The 16,265-nt window shown below is 40.5% G+C and overlaps 5 protein-coding genes across 6 annotated transcripts; 2 read left to right on the top strand and 3 right to left on the bottom strand.

Moving 5' to 3' along the window:
* Positions 1-323: 323 nt before the first annotated feature.
* serpina10b (serpin peptidase inhibitor, clade A (alpha-1 antiproteinase, antitrypsin), member 10b) lies at positions 324-2,120 on the top strand. The gene is made up of 5 exons (XM_061301499.1): positions 324-410; positions 505-1,134; positions 1,204-1,477; positions 1,551-1,698; positions 1,776-2,120. The coding sequence occupies exons 1-5, from the start codon at positions 404-406 to the stop codon at positions 1,965-1,967; spliced, it is 1,251 nt and encodes a 416-aa protein (XP_061157483.1). The 5' UTR covers positions 324-403; the 3' UTR covers positions 1,968-2,120.
* Positions 2,121-2,664: 544 nt separating this feature from the next.
* ddx24 (DEAD (Asp-Glu-Ala-Asp) box helicase 24) lies at positions 2,665-6,223 on the top strand. Its single transcript, XM_061300558.1, has 9 exons — positions 2,665-2,836; positions 2,921-3,704; positions 3,833-4,288; positions 4,389-4,542; positions 4,624-5,133; positions 5,224-5,299; positions 5,418-5,606; positions 5,697-5,826; positions 5,887-6,223. Exons 2-9 carry the CDS (start codon positions 2,924-2,926, stop codon positions 6,144-6,146), a joined length of 2,556 nt encoding a protein of 851 aa, XP_061156542.1. The 5' UTR covers positions 2,665-2,836; positions 2,921-2,923; the 3' UTR covers positions 6,147-6,223.
* On the bottom strand, positions 6,195-7,867 carry LOC133168890 (ubiquitin thioesterase OTUB2-like). Of its 2 annotated transcripts, none has more exons than XM_061300563.1 (5): positions 7,595-7,867; positions 7,396-7,514; positions 7,229-7,313; positions 6,987-7,163; positions 6,195-6,741 (listed from the first exon to the last, which is right to left on the bottom strand). In XM_061300563.1, the coding sequence occupies exons 1-5, from the start codon at positions 7,673-7,675 to the stop codon at positions 6,535-6,537; spliced, it is 669 nt and encodes a 222-aa protein (XP_061156547.1). In that variant the 5' UTR covers positions 7,676-7,867; the 3' UTR covers positions 6,195-6,534. The 2 variants fall into 2 exon arrangements, with proteins under 2 accessions (XP_061156547.1, XP_061156546.1); XM_061300562.1 differs by having other exon boundaries at positions 6,972-7,163; positions 7,595-7,864.
* A 711-nt stretch (positions 7,868-8,578) lies between these two features.
* Positions 8,579-10,476, bottom strand: LOC133169622 (growth/differentiation factor 5-like). The gene is made up of 5 exons (XM_061301964.1): positions 10,265-10,476; positions 9,588-9,733; positions 9,444-9,521; positions 9,060-9,172; positions 8,579-8,865 (listed from the first exon to the last, which is right to left on the bottom strand). Exons 1-5 carry the CDS (start codon positions 10,369-10,371, stop codon positions 8,722-8,724), a joined length of 588 nt encoding a protein of 195 aa, XP_061157948.1. The 5' UTR covers positions 10,372-10,476; the 3' UTR covers positions 8,579-8,721.
* Positions 10,477-13,221: 2,745 nt separating this feature from the next.
* On the bottom strand, positions 13,222-14,619 carry LOC133169621 (E3 ubiquitin-protein ligase TRIM35-like). The gene has a single exon (XM_061301963.1). It carries the CDS (start codon positions 14,617-14,619, stop codon positions 13,222-13,224), a length of 1,398 nt encoding a protein of 465 aa, XP_061157947.1.
* Between the last annotated feature and the right edge of the window lie 1,646 nt (positions 14,620-16,265).

Genomic DNA, 16,265 nt, shown 5'->3' with positions numbered 1-16,265 from the left:
AGATCGAAATTACGTTCCCACCATCCCACAGTGACAAGACATAGTACTCAATATACAGCAAGTAAACAACACAAAAAATAAAAACAAGAAGGCACAAACAATGAATAAATAAGAGTGATGAATAAATAATAAATAAATAAATAAATGGTATAATATATATATATTATAATATAATATATATAATAATATACACATATGTATATTTTTTTTTCCCTCGCACGTACACAACCGCACACACACACACACACACACACACACACACACACACACTAAATGCATCAATATATTCTGAAGGAGGGCGCAGGGAACAACAAATACGTGCCTTCGTTAATGTGTAACACTCAAAGCATACTTGCACTTTGTTTCCCCAAATAATACGTTTTGGACTAAACGTTACTCAAGGATGGATGGTAAGTATGAGAGTGCTCTGGAAATGATGTTTCTGTTAATTTGGTCATGTCAGATGTGTAATTACAATTATTTGAATTTGTCTTCATGATTCAGGTAAAGTTCTGCAACATTCCCAGACACAAATAATATTTCCTTACAAGGTGAAGATGGGTTTTGTTTTCATCCTAATGTGTCTCTTCGCTCCGGCGCAACAAGCACCGGTTCCCTACTCCAGCATTTTGAATCTCTCCTTCAAAAATGTCGAGTTTGCGATGGACCTTTACCGCAAGATATCCACTTACCACGACAAGAACATCATCTTCTCCCCTCTGAGTATTTCCACCAGTTTTGCTGCCCTCTCCATGGCCGCTAATGGCGATACGTATGAGGAGATATTAAAAGGACTCAAACTGAAGAATCTGGAGCAAGATGATCAGCCAGATCTTATTCCAAAATTGTTCCAGATGCTCCACGGGAACATCTCGCAAAATGGAACCACCAAACTGGACCAAAGCACGTCCCTTTTCGTCCGCCAGCACTTCATCATCGAGAAGACCTTTGAGGAACAGATGAAGTCCTATTTTTACGCAGACATCAAGAATGTCGACTTTGAAGAAACAAATACAAGCGTCAGTCTCATTAACGACCATATAAAAGACAAGACGAGAGGCAAAGTGACAGAAATGCTCTCCAGAATCGATCCGATGACAGAGCTTATGATGATCAACACGTTTTACTTCCAAGGTAAGTTTAAATTTAAGACTGCCATTTTCTTACATGTTCTACACTGCCATGTGTGTTTGACCTCTACAGGTGGGTGGAAGATTCCATTCAACTCCAACTACACACGCAATGCACCCTTTTACGTTGACAACTACAATATTCTACAAGTGCCGATGATGTTCAATGAGGACAAATTCGAAACAATGGTAGATACGCATCTTGGTGCAAGTGTACTGAAACTGCCCTACCTGGAAGGCGTGGCCATGCTCATCCTGCTGCCGAACAAAGGAGTGGATTATAATACTATCGACGATGAGATCACTGCAAAGAGAATGCTTGGTTGGATCAAAAAACTGCAGAAGACGTGAGCTGTATTTTTTTTTTTTAATTAATGTGACAGATGGGTCAAGCTGTCTAACGCATCCTTATGTTCACAGTAAATTGGAGATCAACATCCCGAAATTTAAGATGGAGGAATCGTACGCTTTGCAGGACATCCTCCCGGAGATGGGTTTCACCAATCTCTTCAGTGGTTCTGCCAATTTGACAAAGCTGAGCAATGACAAAGGCCTTAAGGTTTCAGAGGTCAGTTTTCACACATGCATATTTTGCAGCCTTCGACTTGCCTCTTTTAAATGTCTTCAACTGACTTTGAATTGCAGGTGCTACATAAAGCAGTTATTGAGGTGGATGAGATGGGGACCACCGCGGCGGCTGCCACAACAACTGGCATTATTCCCTACTCGTTACCCCGGACCTTCATTGTCGACCGTCCGTTTTTCTTCTTCATATACCATGAAGACACAAAATCCCTGTTATTCATGGGCAGGGTGATTGACCCCACCAAAAACTAGCAGCCGTGACTTGCTGTACTTTGACTTTAGAAATGCATTGCCACATGTTTACTCATGCTGTAGGTTTTTAAACCAAACCTCAGATTTACTTTGAAATTCTTCTGATGGTAGATATTGTAAAAGACCCCTGATATGTAATAAAATGCGACAGAATGTGCTGTTGTATTTGCGCAGACAGGCGCGCACCTCCCAGGTCGCTGCAACATTATTATTTCTATTTTATTTTATTTTATTTTATTTTATTTTATTTTATTTTATTTTATTTTATTTTATTTTATTTTATTTTATTTTATTTTATTTTATTTTATTTTATTTTATTTTATTTTATTTTATTATTAGTAGTAGTAGTATTATTATTAGTAGTAGTAGTAGTAGTAGTAGTAGTAGTAGTAGTAGTAGTAATAGCAGTAGTAGTACTAGTAGTAGTAGTAGCATTGTTGTTGTTGTTGTTATTATTATTATTATTATTATTATTATTATTATTATTATTATTATTATTACTATTATTATTATTATTATTATTATTATTATTATTATTATTATTATTATTATTATTATTATTATTATTATTATTATTATTATTATTATTATTATGATTATTGAATGAAGGGATTTATAACGCATATTTGAGCCAAACCAGCAGAGGGCGGTAATGTATCTAAACCTTACGTTAAACATCTGCAGAACAAAAGAAACGTATTACGTCAGCAGAAGGAATGGCTGCTCTCGCATGACATGTGCAGTTGTCTTGGAACTCGATAAATTTTATTTTTTTAAACCACGATCAAGAGGCGACACAGCTACGCTGCTAATCGAAGCGGCGTGATCTTTTGCGATTTTTCAAAAGGAGGATTTTCTAAACCGCTTGAGTGAGTACTTGCTTTGCTGATTGCTAAACAGTACATGCGTCGCTTGATTTAGATCCTCTGACTTTTTTCTGTTAACATTTCCAGAAAATGAGCACAAATAAGACAAAAAAGAAGCGAAAGATCTTCGCGCGACCCAAGCCGAAAAATCGGAGCATTCAAATGACTGGCAAATGGAAGGCGGTGGATTTAGATCCCGAACTTTGTTCCGAAGAGGGCATGCTGGACGATCTGGTTTGTTTTGAAGAACTGACAAATTACCGCGTGGTGGATATCAAGAAGCTTTCAGCTGCGACAGAGAATGAACCCGAAGATGGAAAGAAAAAAGGAAAGAAAAGAAAGTCAAGGGAAGTTGAAGAGGTGATCGAAAAAGGAGCCGTAGACAGCAAAGAATCAGAAAAGTCTGTCGCACCCGCCAAGAAAAAGAAAAAAAAGAACTTTTTAAGAAACGAATCCATTCAAAATGAGACAATGCAGGAGGATGCAGGTGAGGAAGAAGAACAGAGAACCGATCAAGAGGATCCATCTGAAGCTGCACCAGCCACTACTAACTTAGATCAACCAAAACTTAAGGTAAAGACTAAATTAAAAAAGAAAAAGAAGCAGCAAAGACAAAATGATGGACATCCCAACACCGCTCAGAATAAAGAGCAAAAGCCCAAAAAACAACAGAATAACTGGAGCAAGGCTGCCCTTTCTGGTTCTGAAGGGAAAAACGTTAATATGAGTGCATGGAAAGACCTGTTCGTACCACCTCTTGTACTGAAGGCCCTCAGCAGCCTTGGTTTCGCATCACCGACCCCAATTCAAGCCCTGGTGCTCCCTCCAGCCATCCGAGATCGTTTGGATATTTTAGGAGCGGCCGAGACGGGTAAGAGTCTCTTCAAACCAATATACACCTCACATTATAGGAGGCACAATGTGTAAATCATTTAAGCATGTTTTTTTTATTAATGCTCATCCCTGTAATAGACTGAGACAAATATTTGGTCATTTCAGGAAGTGGTAAAACATTAGCATTTGGCATTCCCATGATCCATAACATCCTGAAGTGGAAGGAACATGTTGAAAATGACAAGGACGATGGCGTGGATCCAGACAAAGCACATGGGAGTTTGACAGAGTGCCCTGAAGCTGATCCTGAGGAGCGGGGCGAGGAAGAAGGAAGTATCAGCGGGAAGGCTGACGAGGAAGAAGGAAGTATCAGCGGGCAGGGTGACAAAGGAGAATCTGCGGAAGGTGACCATGAGGACAACCGTGATTCTGACGATGGCGATCAAGGTCAGGATGGAAAGCTTGGTTGCGTGAAGGTCATCGACGATGTTGAGTTTGACGCCGACACCAATGCGGGGAAGAAGAACCAGGCTCGACCTCTGCTGGGATTGGTCCTCACCCCAACCAGGGAGTTGGCAGTCCAAGTCAAACACCACATAGACGCTGTGGCCAAGTTTACTGGTGAGCGCGTGTGCATTCGCATGCTTTGCAGGAGACAAAATTTGATTTCCTCTTTTTCTTCATGACCGCATCCATTGCTACTTTGGTTGCTTTTGCACAGGCATCAAGACAGCCATCATAGTGGGTGGGATGGCGCAACAGAAGCAGAGAAGGCTGTTGAATCACAGGCCAGAAATCATCATCGCCACTCCTGGACGTCTGTGGGACTTGATCAAAGAGAGGCATCCACACCTTCTCAACCTCAAACAGCTCAAGTAGGTTACGCCTCTACTTGGCACTCGTGGAAAGTAATTTGCCGTGGTAATAATTGTTGGCCACGCCGGTGCGGTCTCCAGGAGCTTAGTGATCGACGAAGCCGACCGCATGGTAGAACGAGGCCACTTTGCCGAGCTGGATTCTCTCCTGGAGATGCTGAACACCACTCAACTCAATCCTAAGAGGCAAAACTTTGTGTTTTCCGCCACGCTGACCATGATCCACAACCTACCTATGCGTGTGCTGCAGAAGAAGAAGAAGGAGCAGCTGACCGACAAGGTGGCGCTCCTCATGGCCAAAGTAGGGATCAATTCCAAGCCCAAAGTCGTCGACCTGACCAGGAAGCAGGCCACTGCGGAGACCTTGACCGAGACGCAGATTCACTGCCAGAAAGAGGACAAGGACTTTTTCCTCTACTATTTCCTGCTGCAGTATCCCGGACGCACCATGGTGTTTGCCAACAGCATCGAATGTATCAAGCGACTCAACTCGCTGCTGAATATTCTGTCCTGCACGCCACTGCCGCTGCACGCCAACATGCATCAGAAGCAGCGGCTGAAAAACCTGGAGAGGTTTGCCGAGAAGGAGAGGTGAGGCTGATCCCCCCCCACCCCAACCTCCATCGCCAAATGTGGAGTTGTGCAATTGTGAGCTTGACTTTTGACGGTGTTTTCCCTCAGTTGTGTGTTGCTGACGACTGACGTAGCAGCAAGAGGACTGGATATCCCCAATGTGCAGAATGTCATTCACTACCAGGTAATGACAGTCTCCTTTTAGGCGCGACGGCATTTATTTGAAATATGCTCAGTGATTTATTTTGATGTAATTTTTGTATGACTCAATTCTTTTTACCACCATCTCATCCAACCTTTAGGTTCCTCGCACATCCGAAACATACGTCCATCGCAGTGGCCGGACAGCCAGAGCTACAAACGAGGGTCTAAGTTTGCTTCTCATCGGCCCTGACGACGTGATGAACTTCAGAAAGATTTACAAGAACCTCGAAAAGGATGAGGAGCTGCCCAGGTTTCCTGTAGAGCTCCACTTTATGGAGGCAATCAAGGTAAGAGCAAGTCGCTTCAAAGCCGCCCTCTTTTGAAATGGAGTTTTGGGTTTGTATGTCGTTTGTTTCAACTTGTGAATGTCAATACAGGAACGTGTCAACCTGGCCAGAAAGATAGAAAAGGTTGAGTTCCACAACAGCAGGCAAAAACATCACAACTCCTGGTTCAAGCAAGCAGCAGAAGCTATGGAGATCGATCTTGACGAAGATCTCTTGCTAGGTGAGTCCACGTTCAAAACCAATCAAATGCAGAGTACCGACGATTCTGCGACTTCTGCAGGCAACGGGAGGGATGAGGATGATCGGGGGCAACAGAAGATGGTGAAAGCGATGAAGAAACACTTGAAGCAGCTTCTCTCTCAGCCTGTGTTCAAGAATTTGACAAAGACCAAGTACCCCACTCAGATGGGACGCCTGTCCCTGGCTAATCTGCCCGTCAGAGGGGAGCAAAGTGCCCTCATGAGTGTGTTGGCACAGAAGAATGAAAAAACTGGTCCGCCGCAGCACCAAAAAAGAAAGGAGAAAAAACGCCAGCATTGAATGCAATTTTTACATATTGGATTTGGACAGCAATAACATACATTGCAGTTTTGCCTCATTAAAAACAATTATTTTAATGGCAAATTATAATTATTTCACTAATTACACACAACTTGGAATGCAAAAGAAATAAATTGACTCGCATTAATAAAACTGAGGGTATATCATAGACGTAAAAGCTGGTATGAGAAGTAGTAATCTCTAAAATTTGATTGGACAATTTGTTAGCGATACATGATAGTTTTGGCTAAGACGGTACATCGTTGTTGTCATGAAATAATCTTTTAAAAATATTTGAGGTTGTATGAACAGAAGTCACATCCTAAAATGCTCTTTTCAGAATTAAACTGAATCACAGTCTACATGTCTGTGACTGGGTGTGGAGCAGTCAGGGTGGCGGTCGTGGGCCCAGAATGCTAAAGTGGGATACGTGGTGGAGGAGGTGCATGGAGGGCTCGGCCCCATCAGGGATAACGTGGTGCACCAACTGCCCATCTTCGCCGTCCATTGAGACAATATGGATGCAGATATCCAGCGCCTGAGTCAGAGCCAGGATGTCCACATGGTCACACTCCATCCCCATGGCTTCTACTTCCTGCACAAAGACAAAAGAGGTTTAATTTAAGGAGATACACCATCGAGCAGGGGTGAACAAACTATGGCACGGGGGCCGCATAACGACAGTCGTGTTATTTAATTTTGCAGTTCTTCTTTAAAGTAAAAACTGTCCATTTTCAAAAATCAAATGTGGCCTCCGAGCACAAACGTTTGCTCGCTCCTCTTTCTGAGTTTGATGCCTTTGTGCATTATGGGCCACCAACTGACTTGATGACAGTAGACCTGCAGACTGGGTGCTTCTACAAAGTTACAGAAGTCATCTGCGTGGTTCTGCAGGTGTGCAGAGGTGAGCAGGCGCAGGTACTGCACCACACTGTCTGAGGTCATGCGGTCGTTGAAGAACCTGAACAACATTTCATCACATTCGCTGCCCTCGCAGTGCTCGATGACGTTGAGGACCTGTTTAAGAGGAGAAAATTCAATATCAATATGGGTTCAATATATAATTTAAAAAGACGGCTTACTGTGTTCAAGTGGAGCTGGAAGGAACTCTGGTCAAATCCTGCAGAGGAGAGGTGTTCGCTGGTCGTGATGATTTTCTCCTTGAATCTGAGATCATTACAAGGCAGTAATCAGAAGATTTCGTTGAAGAAAGGTATTCTTTGACGATTATGATAATAATAATAGAGACCTTTGCAAAGCCTTAACATCGTGCATAAGTGACTCTAGATAGGCGAAACAAAAGGCTCTGTAAAAACAATTTCCATCGCCTCGCACTCTCCTCACGGAGGAGAACAAGCCGCTCAATTCCTGAAGAAGCACAGCAGTGATATAACAAACACAAACAAAATGGCTTTGATAGTTGCATTACCGGCTGCGACGTAACCTACTTGACATTTTCTGGAATGTTTTTGTTGTTCGAAGAGCACGGAGACATCTTCTCTGTCAGACACCAGGGTGCCAGCCTCCATTTTTTGGAGGACGATTACGCGATCGCAAAAGCTGCAGCTTGGAACGGCGAGCTCGTTATGCCCCCTCGCAACGTGACATTATTTTACGTTTTACTGATAAAGTACATCACGGGTGTAGCGTTCAACGACCGCTTCCCTAGGTTTGTTTTTAGTTTTGACGGAAGTCAGTACTGTATGAGAGTACCACGTGTTTGTGTCTTAAAGGTACAGTACATCTTTATTATAACACTAGGACGGTAACGACATCGTCATGTCCAGCCCCATGTTGTTGTTTTTTCAAGGATACATTAAAGTTGAGGTGATATTACGTCATAAATATGCAAGTCATACGTTTCAAGCAAGTCCAAAGTTACTGTGGCAAAAAAAAAAAAACAGCAATTAAAGCTACCAGGGATTTATCTCTCTCTCCTGGGCTAAAAGGGTGCTTAACAGGAGAAAATTATTTATGGACGTTATGTAATAAAATGCTGGAGGGGCATAACTACAAAAAAATTGTATAAATAATCTACAAAGACTCCACAAACTAAACAGGTCATTTTGGAGAGGCTTTATGCCTTTATTTTAAACAAGAAATGGCAGCACAAATGATGAACAAAGTGAGATGTGTCATCAGCATATATGAAGATTGAGGTGCTATGAATATATAAACATGCAAATAGTGATATTTGTAACCATAGTAACCATGTTAAAAAAGTGAGAACTTAGAACCAGTCACAAAAACAATTCACTTAGTTCAGCACTCAGTATAGTGTATAAAGAAATCAAACCAAGCAATCAGTTATATGGTCACTGTTTGTTAGCTTTGTGTTTTTCTTTTCAACTGAAATGCAGAAAATTGAAGGAAGGTTACGAACACCATGCGACCCTGAACAGCATAAGCGCTATTGAGAATGGATGGATGGATGTTGTAATCTATTTTATTGCTTATCAATTTCTTGGCAAAGGACTTTTTTTTTTTTTTTTTACAATGCAAATTTATGGCAATATACTGAAGTTATTTGAGCATTTTGAGTGTAGGAAGTGTGCTGCACGACAGGTGACCATTGTTACTCCTGGGGAGGCTGAATGGTGCCCAAGCAGCCACAGCGGCTGGTCAGGGCCATGGAGGTGATGACAATGGTGTTCCACTCATCCATGTAGACGACAGGCACTTTTTTCTGGGTGGTGGGCTGGCAAGATGGCGCCTGGACCTGCAGAAAGAGGAACACATAAGAGTGTTTTTAAACAATATCTCGAATTACAAAACTGAGATGCAACAATTATGCATGAAGGCTGTTATTTATTGCTATACAGTGGATCTAAATAGCCTATTCACTCATGTTAAAATGTTTTTTTTTTTTTAAGACAACAGGCAGCAAATAAAATTCATGTGTCGCAAACAGACCTGCAAGTCATCACGTTGGGGCTGGGGCCTGCACGACGCGCTGTGGCCGCAGGGGGCGCAGTGCATCCAGGTGACCTGCTCAGGATAGATCATCCAATTGTCCCAGCCGAGATCTGGACAAAAAACATGCAAGGAATTAGCACAGTGAACATCTTTGTTTAGCTAAAATCCCAACTCATTTAATTCCTACTCAGAAGAACAATAGCACCCATTTATATTGCACTCAATAATACAAAGTAATGACACAAATCAAGAAATATATATATATATATATTTTGCAACATATTATGCCACCTGGGGCCAAGACACACATGAAGAACATATTCCATTTACCATTGTCATCAATATTTGTATGTTTTTTTTTTTTAATGTGTGTGTGTGTACCTGTCATGGAAACCTCTAAGGTCTCGCCACAGCATGCTGAGGCATCGTGGCCATCATCAGGAAAGGAGCCGGGAGAGACTATGAAAGAAAATGGGCGTTAAATTTTCTGGTATTCAGGTTGTGTACATTGCACTCCAGTTCTACCTGCCATTGCTGCCACAACCCTCTTGAGTCGCTCAGCAGTTGGGTTCCACTGCTTCCTTCTGCCCATGGGCAACAGTGGTTCGGTCTCCAGGTTGAGGGCAGTCAAGAGCTCCTTTCGGATGGACTGCAGGGTCTCACCATGGCACCTGCATGCAAACAGTAAAAGTAACTACAAAATGATTTAAATCTAAAATTATAAATATATATATAATAAAATCTATTAAATTGATAAAAATGGTAATTATAATAGAAAATATGAATTAAAATACTGTGTATGTGTGTGTATTTGAAATGAGATGTCCACAAATGACCATATAAAAAGTAAAGTATCTAATTAACTACGAATACAACAAGAAATCATTGAAACTAAAATAACCATAACGAAATAATGCAAGAATATATTTCAAATGTTTGTAAAACAAAAACTAAAATGTATTTTAGAAACTACTGTACAAATGCTCAATATTTCATCAATACATCAGGTTATAAATGTTTTCACAAAAATGTTCAAAATATAATAACGAAAAATACAATATTATACATTAATTTGATTTATTGTTTTGTTAATATTTTGTCTTATAAGTAGAATTATGATTATTCTGTCATGGTGGTCACATGTTACATTAGATCCAACAAAGTTAAAATGTCTAACTACATGCTTTTTCATTGAGCCTCACCTGGTGAAGTCTTGCGGCAGCGGATCTTCTTGCTCGGGCCGCGAGACAATTGCCATCATCACGGAGGAGCACATCAGTGCTATCACAGCGACGGAGGTGAAGGCCATCTCAGGTGTCTGGCTGGATGGACTACGACGGGCGAACAGGATGACAGCGGCGGCGGCTGCTGGCTTCTTGCGGTGGCAGGTGGCACTCGGAGTGACCAGACGTGAGGATGCTGCACAAGGTAGTGGTTGTCAGTTCCTGGGAAAACTGCCTTTTTATCTTCCTGAAGCGTTGCTTGGCCTTGAGATGTTTAACATTGTTGTCCTTTCCCCAGGTCTGTGTGAAAGAGAACATGAAGGATGAGCCAACACACTGAAAGAGAGGAAGTGATAATTAACAGTGGAAGGTGCAAAACCACCCACAAGATCTGCAGTGCACGTAGCTGCAATAAAATATCAAAAAAGATAATTCCACCATGAGCGTCAAACTCAAGGCCAGACATGCGGCCAACTAAAGCAAATAAATTACCTCGCTTAACATGGCCGCTTCAAACCAGAATGACAGATTTGCAGTGATTTTTTTTTTGTCGTGGCTTTTTGAAAAATTTTTTGGGTCCATTTATGATAGTCGGATATAGTTACTAAATTCAGTGTTTCCTAAATATGGCCTTTTCTTCAGTCTTTCTATTTTTGTCAAAAGTGAATCTTCACACCAAGTTTCACACCAGTGGATGAAAATGGAGAGACACTCAAAATGATAGCATCGATTGACGACTCGCTACGCTTAATATGGTACAAGACGTCGTTCAATCTTTTTTTCAATCTTTTTTGAAAATAACAAAATTGCATGTGTTTTGGATGCATTTAGACAACTATGGTAAATTAAACTACCGTAATTTTCGGACTATAAGTCGCACCAGCCATAAAATGCCCAAAAAAGTGAAAAAAAAAAACCATATATATGTATATAAGTCGCTCCTGAGCATAAGACCCCCCCCCACCCAAACTATGAAAAAAAAAAAAAACGCGACTTATAGTCCGAAAATTACGGTAAATGCCTAAATTTCCCATATTTAGACAAGGATGACCAGGGAAAACATGAAATGTAGAAATCTACACTGATAAATACTCGAACAATATTATCCCCCTCTGCAGGTGACACTCAAGGACAGAATGTCGATGGAAGAAATAAGACACCTGGCAACAAGGGGTGCTTTTTGTATACCATGCTAAAATCTGACAGTGAGGGGAGCCAACACAAATAAATGATGGAGATAAAAAAAAAAAAAAATGTGGTGGCTAGAGCCAAAAATACATTGGTGGTTTCACGGTGGTGCAGATAAGGAGGTCAAATACAGAGCCACACACGATTTGATATTTCCGCTCAAGCTGTCCAAGCAAGGGAAACACACCTGCACTATGTATCAACCAGTGTGTCATGCTTCTCAAATTATAAAAACAAATGTGGACAATGTAACCAAAGTTCAAATGTTTCAACACTTTCCAATAAAGCGTATTTTACAACAAACACAAAAAAAAGGGGAGTCACCGCAAAAATGCAGGAGTATTCCTGTGAAAGTTATGAACATTTAAAACAATGTTCTTTTGTAGTTTTAATGTTCTCACTTGGAACTAAGTGATGGATAGGGGTAGGACATGATTAGCCCTTCTTCCAACTCCTTTTTGAAGAGTGATATACATTGTTGTTTGTTTTTTATTGTTTTTATTCTTTAAATCATGTTTGAAAAGATTCATTCATTCATTCATTCAACATGAGCGGAAAGCGCATATCTGGGAAAGAAGTGACAAGTTGAGGTTTGTTTTCAAGATAGAAGAATGCTTGTGATTGGCTGGCTGTGATCTCACTGACCTAGTGGACACTTCATTAGGTACAACTACACACGTGAATCATAATACACAAAATAAAATGGATATTTGTTGAATTAGAGCTGCTTTTAAGGCACTGAGCCGCGTAACTCCATGAACCTTTCGCTTTTGGTCAGCCTTTGAGGAGGTCACATTGTCAAGGTGAAGCTCGGAGCTAATTACCGTGTATGGTCATATGGTAGACGGAATTCTCACAGTAGCCTTCAAGTCTCTCCAAGAAACTGCGGAACATGGTGAACATGTTAGTACCTCCCTGCTCTCTGGAATTTTCCCCACTTCACTCAAGCATACCATCGATAAAAAAAGAGAAACCTTGATTCATGGGTCATCTGAGGGCCAATCTCAAAATGACCATGCTACTCGTAGAAACAAAATCATATTTTTTTGTCTGAGAGCCAAATGTATTTTTTGACTACTGTGTTGTCATTGCTTCATGTGACCATCTGTGCTTGAAGGCCTCCACCAGCTTGGACACGCCACAGAAGGTCATGGGAAAGGCTTGTGGAGCTGTCGGGCACCTCAACACTTTTGTAGCAATATTATCGCTCCGTTCTTCCTGAATCAAAGGAAGCGTATGTGTCCCGCGAGAAAGTTGCATTTGCGGGAGATAAGCCGACATTAGGGGAGCGTTCCATCAAGTAGCCAAAGAATTTGTACAGCTGCAGGGAAATACAATGTTGTTAAATTATCACAAATGACATCACAAATAGCTTGGATGCCATTACAGTTCGACTACAATGAATCCAGTTTGAGGTGGATAATTTCCTGTCCTACATCACAATAGATATGGAGATACCTTGTAAATATTTCATTCTGTATTTTAATAAGTAAAACAATGAGACATTTATTCAATGGCGTATTTATTTGTTCCATTTTAAACAAAGTAAAATAAATGAAACATTTAATCATTGACATTCTTAATTAACACCGTATTTTTCTTCAATATTTTTCACATATAGTCCGAATTTGATTACACTTTCAAAAACCAAATACAATAAGAGCATAAACAATGTGGATATTTTCTGACACCTAGTGGCGAGCCTTTGGCTTCAATATTTTTTCTTATGATTCAAAGCCTCAGGATGACTAAAATGATTGAATTTGAGTCGTAACACGAACGTTAAGTGGTATTATTTTCAGGGGAACTTTGTCATTTGTGTTCATGTAAGGATAGATCATCCACTTCCCATACAAGTTTGGCCAATTAGGGATGTTCTTGCAAGTGTATAATTCATCTTTTGTAAGAGAATCCAAGAATGAAATTGATCCTGCGTTGGTATCGACATGAACTCGGATCCTCTGCACTTTCACTTTGACCGACAGATCCTTCATTCTTGATGATAGTGAGAAGATTTGATATTTGTTGTCACAAAATATAATGCCCCATAAAAAGTTGCTATGTGGTAAACAGGAGTCCCCCCCTACCACACCTACTACCCAATCTGTGGAGTCTCCCACGTCAACATCCCAAACGTGTGTTCCCGAATTCAAAGTACAACCGAGGACCCGGCTCATGTATTTACAACGCTCTGGATTCACTGGACGCTGCTGGCAGCCATTACAACTCACAATGGTCAAATCTTCAGACAGACTTAAATTTGAGGTGGCCGTGTTTGGATCCAGGATCACGGGACTATAGGATACTATCTTCTTCATTTTTTTCCACACGGTGAACTTGAGGTTGCCCAGATGTTCGGCTTCATCCAGCAGAGCTCCTGGAGATGGTTTGGGTTGGTCAGGCAGTTGTTGGATTTTGCTCATTGCAGTCTTGTAGTTGTTCATGAAGAGAATGTGGTCCAAGGTCAGCTGCTGTTCTGTGGCTCGGATTATGTCTGAGAGAGCATCTATGTCTTTCCTGAGGGTTTCAATTTTCTCTTTCATCATCTGACTCTTTCTTCGTTCTTCCTCCATTAGATCAACCAATTTGGCTCCCTCCTCCATGTGGAGGAATTCGCGAAGCTCCCTGAAGGTCATTTTAATTTTCTTCTCAACCTGCTTAGTCTGGACCTTAATGTACGCTGCTTGTTCACTGCAGTTGTTTTTGGCTTTGATTAAATCTTGCTGTTTTTCCTTGACGGTTTCCAGGAATTTTTCGAGTTTCTTTTTGTGATCTTGCGCAACGTCATTGGTGGGGCAGAACTTGTGGCCGACGTGGACGTGTGCCTCTTTGCAGATGAGGCATATACACTCCTGGTGGTCCAGACAGAATAGTTTTAATTCCTCTTCGTGTAGACTGCAGATAGTCCCGGGCTTTGGCAAGTGTTTTGTGTAGATGTCACACACATTCCTCAGGATCAAGTTTAAAGACACATCTTTTACATGGCACTTGTTCCTGCAGACAGGACACGTATTATTTGGGTTTTGTTCCCACCACATCCTCAAACATAGACGGCAGATGCTGTGGGTACACTTCAGCATGACAGGATCTTTATAGATGTTCAGACACATTGGGCAGCGGAGTTCATCTGCAATTTTTGAGGCCATGGCTCCTGCTAAGACTGACTCAGTCATGATCTGACGCCCAGTAAAAAAGATGGCTCGGGTTTATTCCTGCAGTGTGAGGAAACGAAAAAGGTTAAAGGGCAGGAGGACAACAGACTCATAGAATGTGCTTCAAAATACAATTTATTATACAATTCAAATTAAATTGGCCCTTATTTCAAAGTCAAACTTGATCAAAGTCAAACTTTTAAACAAAGCACATCTCACTCTTTACTCAAAAGTCTTTTACCTTTTAAAGAAAGCACAAAGAGCATCCAGGCTTAAAGCATAAACATTTTTGTAAGTCTAAATTTTGGTTTTATTTCATTTTAAAATCTTGTTATTTTGACGTGGAAACATTTAGTTCCCACAATATAGTGTTGGAAATAGAAACCGTTTTTTTGGTTTTGTTTTTTAAGACGATCCTGTTCTTCCAGAGTGAAGTAAATAAAATCGTCCATGAGATGGCACCACTATACAGGCACTTGAAAGGGCTTCCCCCCGCACTTAATTTCTCAATACGTAGTCGTATAAAGTACGTATTCAAAGTAAAACTCAAAGTAATATGAGAGTAAATAAATAATAAATAATAAGAGTGATGAATAAGTAATAAATAAACAAACAACACAATAAGAGGAGCAAAACGGAGCAAGTGTGCATACAGCAGATGTCTTTCAGATTAGATGTCTTATTTCTTTTTTTGATAATAATTACTGATAATGGTTATCTTTTATGTTACAATGGTTTTATAATTTGTTATTGTTTTTTGTTATTCATACTTTTATTCAATTACAAAATTTACTGTTAGTTCTTATCGTGGGTTCTTCTTTCCTAATCCTATGAATTATATTTGGTGCGTATATTTAAGAACCTAGATGCCCCCAAAAGTGTTTGTGTGGTGCCTGCCTACAATCACACCATTTAGTTTGAAAATAAACAGACGACTAAATGACTTCCCATCAATCATTTTTACATTAATATTTAAGGCTTCAGAAAGAAGCTTTTAACAGTACCTTGGTCAGGATGAAAGCAGAAGTAAATGGACTAACTGATAGTAGTCGAGAAGATGACCTGCGTCAATATAATATTATTATATTATTATTATATCGACCTTGAGTGCCTTGAAAGGTGCCTTATAAATAAAATGTATTATTATTATTATTATTATATTTTATATACTATTATATACATATATATTAGTATTATTATAGCTCATTCTCACCTGTCAAAAACCTACGACTACAACAACAACAATACAATAATAATAATAATGATAATAATAATAATAAATGCTAGCTCATTGGCCTAGTGGTACAGTGTCCGCCCTGAGACTAGAAGGTTGTGGGTTCAATCCCTAAGACTATAAAAATGGGACCCATTGCCTCCCTGCTTGGCACTCAGCATTAAGGGTTGGAATTGGGGGGTTAGGTCACCAAATGATTCCCGAGCGCGGCACCGCTGCTGCTCACTGCTCCCTTCTCCCGAAGGGGATGGATTCAAATCACACGGGGATGGGTTAAATGCAGAGGACAAATTTCACCACACCCAGATGTGTCTGTGACGATCATTGGGACTTTAACTTTAACTTACATTTAAAATGAGGTTGGATTGACTGTACTTACAACAGCTTTGTTTTACATCATTATATA

Source organism: Syngnathus typhle, linkage group LG16 (assembly GCF_033458585.1).
Source record: "Syngnathus typhle isolate RoL2023-S1 ecotype Sweden linkage group LG16, RoL_Styp_1.0, whole genome shotgun sequence".
Lineage (NCBI taxonomy): Eukaryota > Metazoa > Chordata > Actinopteri > Syngnathiformes > Syngnathidae > Syngnathus > Syngnathus typhle.
The sequence above is the reverse complement of the archived record's forward strand: the minus strand, read 5'-3'. Positions and strand labels throughout refer to the sequence as shown.

Coding starts and splice junctions, on each gene's coding strand:
- serpina10b (XM_061301499.1), top strand. Junction 1,135..1,203: donor CAACACGTTTTACTTCCAAG/GTAAGTTTAAAT, acceptor TGACCTCTACAG/GTGGGTGGAAGATTCCATTC. Junction 1,478..1,550: donor ATCAAAAAACTGCAGAAGAC/GTGAGCTGTATT, acceptor TTATGTTCACAG/TAAATTGGAGATCAACATCC.
- ddx24 (XM_061300558.1), top strand. CDS start 2,924: ATGAGCACAAATAAGACAAAAAAGAAGCGAAAGATCTTCGCGCGACCC. Junction 4,543..4,623: donor CTCAACCTCAAACAGCTCAA/GTAGGTTACGCC, acceptor TGCGGTCTCCAG/GAGCTTAGTGATCGACGAAG. Junction 5,134..5,223: donor AGGTTTGCCGAGAAGGAGAG/GTGAGGCTGATC, acceptor GTTTTCCCTCAG/TTGTGTGTTGCTGACGACTG.
- LOC133168890 (XM_061300562.1), bottom strand. CDS start 7,675: ATGGAGGCTGGCACCCTGGTGTCTGACAGAGAAGATGTCTCCGTGCTC. Junction 7,515..7,594: donor AACATTCCAGAAAATGTCAA/GTAGGTTACGTC, acceptor GTGCTTCTTCAG/GAATTGAGCGGCTTGTTCTC. Junction 7,164..7,228: donor TCCAGCTCCACTTGAACACA/GTAAGCCGTCTT, acceptor CCTCTTAAACAG/GTCCTCAACGTCATCGAGCA.
- LOC133169622 (XM_061301964.1), bottom strand. CDS start 10,371: ATGGCCTTCACCTCCGTCGCTGTGATAGCACTGATGTGCTCCTCCGTG. Junction 9,522..9,587: donor GGTTGTGGCAGCAATGGCAG/GTAGAACTGGAG, acceptor TTTCTTTCATAG/TCTCTCCCGGCTCCTTTCCT. Junction 9,173..9,443: donor CTTAGAGGTTTCCATGACAG/GTACACACACAC, acceptor TTTTTTGTCCAG/ATCTCGGCTGGGACAATTGG.
- LOC133169621 (XM_061301963.1), bottom strand. CDS start 14,619: ATGGCCTCAAAAATTGCAGATGAACTCCGCTGCCCAATGTGTCTGAAC.